General features: G+C 57.5%; 1 protein-coding gene across 2 annotated transcripts; it reads right to left on the reverse strand.

The window, feature by feature from the left end:
• Positions 1–1,952: 1,952 nt before the first annotated feature.
• On the reverse strand, positions 1,953–8,441 carry SLC30A2 (solute carrier family 30 member 2). Of its 2 annotated transcripts, XM_021683573.1 has the most exons (8): positions 8,392–8,441; positions 7,480–7,700; positions 6,637–6,783; positions 5,743–5,896; positions 4,844–5,000; positions 4,022–4,127; positions 2,787–2,921; positions 1,953–2,299 (listed from the first exon to the last, which is right to left on the reverse strand). In XM_021683573.1, the coding sequence occupies exons 1-8, from the start codon at positions 8,439–8,441 to the stop codon at positions 2,154–2,156; spliced, it is 1,116 nt and encodes a 371-aa protein (XP_021539248.1). In that variant the 3' UTR covers positions 1,953–2,153. The 2 variants fall into 2 exon arrangements, with proteins under 2 accessions (XP_021539248.1, XP_021539249.1); XM_021683574.1 differs by lacking the exon at positions 6,637–6,783 and having other exon boundaries at positions 2,032–2,299.
• Positions 8,442–8,573: the final 132 nt, after the last annotated feature.

Raw genomic sequence — 8,573 nt, forward strand, 5'->3', positions numbered from 1 at the left:
CACTTTGGAAACTCTCATGACTAGCTCACCCTGGCCGGCCGGAACATGCTGTCCCCCAGGGCTTCTCCAAGGCCTCCCGCCCCATCCTCCAGCTTGACCTCTGGCCCCTGGATGACTCAGGTCCTCCCTGGAACCAGTCACAGCTGGGGTGCAGAGAGGGCTCTCCCTTGGAAGGCATGGGGCTGCTAGATTATTGAGGTGGAGGGGGGCCTGGGAGTTTAAGAGGAGGGAAGGCATTCTGCCCAGGATCAAGAACAGTTGAAGGTGGGTGAGGAAGCACACAGCTGTGCCCCAGGCAGCCTTCCCAGGGTGGGGAGGGTTCTAAGTGCCAGGCCCAGCCAAGAGAAAGAGGCACTCTTCCCCTTCACTTCGGCACCCAGACACTGAACTGTCTTGGCATGGCCTTACCAATGGAGGGCACTGCCAGGCCCAAGGGCTCACACTGTACCAACATGTAGCCCAGAAGGTTTTCAGCTCCTGCTGTAGAGGGAGGCCTGGGTGACTGAGGCAGAAACCCCAGACCTTCACAGTGGCTGTGTGACTTCATAGACTCAACCTCTCTGAGCTTTGGTTTTCTCATCTGTGAAAGCAGAGTCTCTTGAGAGGGGTGTAAGGACTTGGATCCAGGATCCTGGGGCCTGGAGGGGAGAAGGGGTTTGATTCCCCAGAGAGTAAAGTGGAGTAGAACACAGCCACCAGCAGTCCCCCGCCTCAGACTTCCAGGCCACATGACTTCCGGCAGATTTTGAGGGGCTGAAGAACCCACTGACCTAGATCACAGGTAAGCCTGGATGACAATGCTTGAACGGCATCAAGAGGTTATTCCATAGATGGGAAGAAAGTAGTTCACAGGGGAAGGCGAGTAACCAACCCTTCCTCAGAGTCCTGCCACGAAATCAGGGCAGAGTCAAGACAAAGTCAGTGCTGCCCCTGGGGGGGGCTAGGAAGCCCACCTGGCTCTTCGGCAAGGTGGCCTCAGGGGGCATCTTTCCAGCATGATGATCAAAGTACGCATTCTTGAAGCAACACTAGGTGCTTAACAAACTTTGGCTCCAGTCCTCACAACAACCCTGTGAGGTAGGTTCATTCTTAGTCTCTCCTTCTCTGATGAGACCTAAGGGCCACCTAATGAGTGGGGGCGCTGCCTTCTCTGTGAGACCAGGGATAAGCGTCCCCTCTGCATCTTGTAAACACAAGCTGCCCCTAATTTGGGAATCTACATACACCTCAGGAAGCCAATGTCTCCCATCTGTTGTACAACCAACCCCTCTTTGTCTTCCATCCTCAAGTTCTGAGCAGGTCAGGCCACACCAGCCACAGCGCTGGCCCAATCACATCAGATGGCAGGCTCTGAGATCCCTGAGACTCTATCAGGACAAGAGAAGGGGGCAGGGGCTGTGGGGCCATGAGGGCAGGACCCATGCTGAAAGCCCTGCCCCCACCACCACCATCTGGGGCAAGGGAATCATTGTGTTGGCACAGGGTTCCTGGGCTGGGGGAATAAGGAAAGAAGAAACCAGCCAGGTCCTGACGCAGTCAGAAGCCTCCTCCCTCCAGGAGAGGGAAACGTGGCTCAGAACTGAAGTGACTAAGGCACGGGCAGGCCTCAGAGGCCTGCTGGTTTCCCAGCTCAGAGGGACGGGGGCGGAGTGCAGGGTCCTCACAACCCCCAACCCCCAAGGCCTCCTTACACCATATTGTTAGAGGCAGAGGGAGAAGGACTTCTTCACAGATTCATAAAGCAAAGGCCAGACTGGAATGAGGAATAAGGTAGGTGGGAAAGGGGACGTTGGAGCCGGTCTCCCCTCTGTCAGCCCTCACTGTGCCTCCCTGCCTTTCTGGAGGCTGGTGGTAGGAAGGCATTGGCTGAGGATTAGACCCAAACCCAGCCCCGCCAGGCACCAACCCAGAAGCTGGAGGAGCGGGGTCATACTAGCTTTACACTTGCCATGTCTCCATCCTTAAACTGGCTATCTAGTCAGATGGGGGAGGCAGGGGATAGTTCCTTCACCACTCAACACAGAGCAGAGGTCAGGAGAGGGACCCGCTTTATGACACGGCCAGGGAGCCCGAGTCCTGGCTGGGCCTGGCAGACACTCAGCCCCACCAGCGGCAGGTCCGGTCCATGCCTCAGTGGACACCTGGCCAGGCAGTCAGTCGGAGGGGCCTTGGCACGCCTGACAGTCCTTCATGTCCTCAGAGTAGTCTTCGATCTGGATGGTCATGGTGTGGAAGTGGAACTTGCCCTGCAGGCGGGTGCTGGCTGCCTTCAGCACAGCCTGGCCATCTGCATTCTGAGCTAGGGGCCAAGAGGACACACCAGGAGAGGCACCAGACAACGATTTACTCACTCGGGCCCTGAGGAAGGATCAGGAGCCCAGCTCATTCCCTACCCCCCAGCACGACAGGGTACGGGCATCAGGAAGGCCCCCCACCCCGATCCCACCCCTGCACTGGGCCACCTTCGGGTTCCCATACTTGGCACGATCCCGGAGAGCAGGGGCAGCCGTGGCTTTAAGGCTGGGAATCTATGCGCTGCCACCTAGGCGCTGGCAAAGCCTGGGCAAGTGATGTGACCGCCCCACCCCAGTCCCAGCCTCAGTTTCTTCATCTATAAATGGGATTGTGATGACCAAATGAACTAAGGTCTCTAAAGTCCTCAGCGTGGGGCCAGGTTCAAAGCAGCGGCGCTGCAGACGTGTGAGGTCATCGGGTGCTTGGGGGCTGGCCCCAGGCCTCCGGCGGTCTCTGTCCTTCACCCCGCCCTGAGGACCCTGGCCACTCACCGATGGCGATGTGGACTGACAGCACGGGCTGGGCCACGGTCAAGGCCCAAATGTGCAGGCTGTGCAAGGCTTCCACGCCTTCCACCGACAGCAGCAGATCCCGAACGGCTGTGAAGTCCACACCCTTGGGGGTCCCTGAGGGGCACGGGGACAGGGGCTTAAGGAGCCTGCTCCCTCCCGCCCCTGCCGGTTCCTGCTGTTCAAATGCTGCCTCCTCACAGAAGAGCGCCCTGGCCAGCAGATCTGATGCTGCCCCCACCCCCCAAATGATCTCCATCATATCGCCCTTTTGTGTTTTCCTCCTCACGCCTGACACTGTCTGAAATGACCCCGTCAGTCTCTTGCCCGTGTCCCCTTCTAAAACGGAAATTCCACAAGCGCGGGACAGTCTCCTTTGTTGACCACCGTATCCTCAGTGCCTAGAACAGTGCCTGGTCCAGAGCAGGTGCCCAGTGACTATTCTTTGGAAGGAAAGAAGGGAAGCTGGGGACCCCTGCACCCACATGGGGCATCAACATCGTCACTTGTATCCGGGTTGGTCACACTGCTGGGGAAAATGCTCCCACCTGCAGCCACACACTCCCGCTGACTCCAAATCAGCACCCAACTGCGGACTGACCCTGGCCGCACAGAGCCCCATGACCCCGCCACCCTGGGCCACAAGGAAGCTGGTGAACGTGGTAACTCAGGGCGGACCATTTGCCAGCACTGAGGAAGCCCCCGGAGCCCAGCCACGTGCTCCCCGAGGCGGAGGCCTCAGAAAGGAAGGCACTGAGCTGGAGGGCATTTGGGAGGCTTGTCCAACACCCACCATCTTGTTTTCTGAGCCTCAGTCTGCTTCCTGTGGCACAGGAAGCAGAATCCTGTCCCTCTCTCTGCCCCAGCAAAGGCAGATGGAGACTGAGGAGGTATATGGGGGAGGGGTGGAGCATCCCGTGCTACAGACAGCCCCTAGAAGTTACCTGACTAGGCAGGGAGGACACACCCCGGCAGGGAGGGGACACCATGCGGCTAGAGGGAAGGGAAGGTTCGGTCCAGGGGACATTTCTAGGAACAGCCACACCTGAGGGTTCAGCTCGATGCCAAGACCGGCCTGGGGCCCCAGGAGGTTTCCCAGCCTGTGCCAGGCTCCAGACCATGGCTCCCTGCCAGTGTGCTGGGACTCCCCTGCCCCCCCCCAAACTTGTTAGTGCTGGAGAGCCCAGAGCAAAAGGAGAGCCCCAAGCCCAGGTTACCTTCCATCAGCACTAGGATCACATCTCTCAGGATAGTCAAGGTTGTCCCCAAGACCAGGATGGAGAAGAGGAAGGTGCAGATGGGGTCTACATACTTGTACTCTGGCTACAGAAAAAGGGGAAGGCAGAGCTGCGGCTCACCACCCAACACCTCAGCCTCTCTCCCCCTGCCCACCCAGTGCTGAGTCGGGGAGAGGGGCTCTCTGCGGGGTGGGCACAAGCCTTCCCCTGGCTCTGTCTACCAGTTCTCTACCTTTGCTCCCGTGTCCACAAGAACAGGCAGGGCAGATCACAGCTCAGGATGAGGCACAGTCCCTTCCCACCCCTCCTTGCCCAAGGGACGGATGTGTGAACAAAACTAAAAGGAATCTTAGACACCAATGGTCCAACATCTCATTTTATAGATGGAGAAACCGAGGATCAGTGCGCGCAAAGGACTATATATCACACGGGTAGCAAGGGGTGGAGCCAGGCTTGAACCCCAACACCTACTACACCACTCTGCCTCTATGTGATCTGCCCCAAGCAGCGGCAGCCCACAGGCCTGGGGGTTTGAATCTGGCTCCACAATATCCCTGGTGTGTGATACCATCCAGGTCACTGAACCTTTCTGAGCTGCAGAAAACACCACCAGCTGCTCTTCAGGATTGTTGTGAAGATCAGAGGTGCTGACACTTGGTGGGCATTGGGTAAATGTTCCTTCCCTCTCCACACACAGCTGGGAGGGAGCTAGAACCTGGAAAGGGCCATGTGTAGAGAGGAGCCCCCAGATGAGCTATACTCTCCCGCCCACACCCACCCCCCTCTGTCCCCAGCTCTGACCTTGAAGTATAAAATATAGGCTGCCACCAAGACGCCTATGCTCTGCAGAAAGTCTCCAATCACATGGATAAAGGCAGCTCGGACACTGGGATTCTCCTGCTGCTGGCCAGTGTCGTGGCTGTGCCCGTGGCCAGACTGGTGAAGAGTCAACCCCATTCTGCAGAAGCAGAGACAAAGCCAAGGGCTCGCTGATGTAGCAGGCAGAGGCCCCCCAGTAGGGCTGGCCTGCCTGTGGGACAGAAATCCTAATCCCCAAGCTGCCTGTTCCCTTTGCCTGGTGAGGATCCCAACCCACCTGGCCTTGGTTCAGAGAACCACAGGAGAACGGGCTCAGCTCCAATGCCAGGCCAATCTGGGCACAAAGATGCCAAATCGCAGAACAGGCGGGCACCATGGAGGTCATCTAGTTCCCCCCCACCCTTTCACAGAAGGGGAAGCTGAGGCCTAGAGAGGGAAGTGACTTGCCCGAAACCACTGAGCAAGGGAGAGGAAGCCCAAACAAGACACCCATGTTCCACAGACCCTGCCTCTCGCTGACACCAATTTCAGGCACACCAGCTTGAAAAAGAACTTGGGATTCTGCCCCTAGGGACATCTGCTCCTGTAAGAGCTAGACTCATGCCTTCCCATTTCAGGTATGAAGGCTCCCGGTTTATTCACACACACATACGGGGGAGGGGTTGGCGGTAGAGTTGATGCTGGCCCAGACTCCCAGCTCTCAAATGGCCTCAGCCTAGGCCTAAGGCAGGACTGAGGTGCTCCAGGAACCAGAGCTCAGGCCACTAGGGAAATTCTGGTCCTGCGGCCTGTGCATGGCCTCCTTCCACTGAGAACAGGCATGCAAATGTTCGTGTGAAAAGCGGGAGGGAGGACTCACAGGGAACGGAGGCCACACTCACATGATATTCACGGCCACAGCGCAGCCCGACGTGATCAGCATGGTCCCCCCTTCAATCTCATAGTCCCCAGAGATAAGCCGCTCCACCGCCAGGAACACCAGCACTCCAGTCACGACCCAGATGGACAGTACAGAAAGCAGGGCTCCCAGGATCTCTGAGGAAGAACCCAACCCCCAACACCCATCTTAGCATGGGGCCCTAAAACTGAGGAGGAGTCCCCATCCCTCCACGATCTCCCTGCCCCCTCCCTGCACAGTCAGGGCCTGGATCCACCTGGGCTCTGCTGAAGGTATGGCTGGCATGGTCATGCCTTACCTCACCACTCATCTGTCAGAGTACGTCAGAGCTAGAAGGAACTGAAGAAGTCACCTGGGTCAACCCTTTTTGTTTTACATGTAAAGAAACTGACTTACTAAAATAGATACCTATTGCTCAGCTGACAAACTGAGGCTTCTGAGGAGAGACTGGGCCATCTCCCACCACAAGGAAAATGACCGTGCAGCCCAGAAATGAACTAAAGGGGCCTTAAAGCCTCTATCTTCCAGAAGGCTTTGCTGACCTTTCCCTGCCCGGGAAATTATTCCACATGGAATTATGTGCAGAGTTAATGCCATACATACTCATTTCTTCTTGAAGTTTGGCCATTTCATGTCTTAGGAAGGTGAACTCTCCTTCCCTGCAGACTGGAAGTTCCCAGAGGACAGGGGACCAGGGCTCCCCCATCAGACTGGGAGCTACCAGAGGACAGAAGCCAAAACGGACATCCTCTTCCCCAACCCAAGTCACCCTCCTGGTCTCACTCAGGGATCCACCTGTTGCAGCCACCAAAGAACACCAAAAGTCTTGACCCGCCCCCTCTTCCAACCCCATTCCCACCCCAACCAGGGTCCTCACCGGCTCGCTGCCAGCCGAAGTTCATAGTCTTGGTGGCTGGTCGGGAGGACATCCAGAGAGAAAAGAGGCTGACGAGCATGCTGGCAAAGTCAGTGAGCAAGTGGGCTGCATCGGTCATGACTGCCAAGCTGTGAGCTAGGTACCCACCTGCAGGGGCAGGACCAGGGAGATGGAGGGGCCTTATCAGCTCCCCGTGGAGCCAACTTCCCAGACTGCATGTGCAGCAGGGAAACCACAGGCTCTGGAGAAAGACCATGGATTTGGGACCTCTCCACCCATTAGCTGGGTAACCATGGGCAAGAGACTTTCTCTGAGCCTCAACTTCTGTGAAATGGGACTGACACTATCTACTTAGAGGGTGACTGTGTAAATCAAGTTCAAATAGGGCCTGGAAAGCATAGGAGGCACTCAGGAAATGCTCTTTCCTTCTAGGCATGTAGGCCATCCCTTACACAATGGTTGTGCATGATCTTGGGCAGATTACTTAACCCTAATGTGCCTTAGTTTCATCATCTGTAAAAGAAGAATAACAACACCCACACGACAGTACAGGCTTGTCATGAGGACTGGATGCGATAACCTGTATGTAAAAGACTCAGCATACTGAATGTTCAACAAGTGCGGCTATTAGTAGTTTCTTTTTAATTAAGTAGGCTCCACACCCAGTGTGGGGCTTGAACTCACGACCCTGAGATCAAGCGGTGCATGCTCTACCAACTGAGCCAGACAGATGCCCGAAGGCTATTAGTATTAATATTACTGGGCACATTCCGGAGAAAAGCCTTTTGGATCATGAGACTATCCACGCACCCAATTTCATTTAATTAGCACAAAGGTTCTTACCAACGACTTCCCCAATCATGAACACCAGGCAGATGGCAGAGGCCACATAAAGCTGTCGCTGGGCCCGCTCCTTCTTGGAGTCGAAGTGACTGCCAGGACCCTTCTGGGCATGACAGTAATGATTATTCTCAGTGACTAGCTCAATGGCCTGCAAGTCCAGGCCAGATGGGGGCAGTGGGATCCAGCCAGTCCCCTCCTGCCACAGAGATCCAGTGTAAGACCTGGCCAGAGAGGATGGGAGAAGGCAGACTCAGCTCTGAGTTGGGGGCAAGGAGGGCTGACTCCAGTCCTATCTCTCTATGGGGCCTTGGCAAACGTTCCCACGTGTCCAATTCAAAGAATAGCTAAGGACACTCCAAGCTCCACAGTCCCTGTGGAGTAACCAGAAACTCGTGTCGGGAGTGGGGTGCTGGGGAAATGACCAGTCCAGGAGTCTTGGGGTCTTAGCCCAGGGTGTTCCCTCCTCCCCCACCCCACCCGTGGCAAAGCCAGAGGAGGCAAAGACCTTGGGACGTGGCCAAGGGGCAAGGCCAGTGCAGCCAAGCACGGAGAAGGAACAGAGCTCAGACTCAGGGAGAAGGGCAGATGCCCCTCTTGTGCACTTGGGGACACAGGGCCTCTCAGGGCGGGGCTGCCCGGGGGCAAAGTGTCGGGCCAAGGGCGGGGCTCCAGGCATGCGACTGCCCACTAGCGGGCAGGGGTCAGGATCTGTGCTCAGCCTCGAGGGGGCGGGGTGGGAGGGGGAGTGATTCCCCCTGCCCAAGCTCGATTTCCCCTTTCCCTCCCCTCCCTCCGCCCCCGCTGTGTGGTCCCGGTTCAAGCCGCCGGCAAAACCGTCCACGGTAAACCGCAAACCAGGAGATGCGTCCGGTGCCGCTCAAATCCCCGCCGCTCCGCAGGCTCTCGCCTTACCGGGCTCCGGGCCTGGCGTCCACCAGATGCTGCTTCTCGGTGGGCTCCATGCGGCCCCGCGCGCCCCGCGCTGGGTCCGGGAACCCGCGCGCGGCCGCCGCGCCCAGTGCGCCCTGGAAGTTGCGCGCGGGACGCTGCGCAGCGCGCGCCCACCCGCCCGAGGGCCCCGCGCGCCGCCCTCC

The sequence above is a fragment of the Neomonachus schauinslandi genome, chromosome 4 (assembly GCF_002201575.2).
Source record: "Neomonachus schauinslandi chromosome 4, ASM220157v2, whole genome shotgun sequence".
Lineage (NCBI taxonomy): Eukaryota > Metazoa > Chordata > Mammalia > Carnivora > Phocidae > Neomonachus > Neomonachus schauinslandi.

Coding starts and splice junctions, on each gene's coding strand:
- SLC30A2 (XM_021683573.1), bottom strand. CDS start 8,441: ATGGAGCCCACCGAGAAGCAGCATCTGGTGGACGCCAGGCCCGGAGCC. Junction 5,001..5,742: donor GCTGTGGCCGTGAATATCAT/GTGAGTGTGGCC, acceptor CTGCTTCTGCAG/AATGGGGTTGACTCTTCACC. Junction 2,922..4,021: donor GATCCTAGTGCTGATGGAAG/GTAACCTGGGCT, acceptor CGTGCCCCTCAG/GGACCCCCAAGGGTGTGGAC.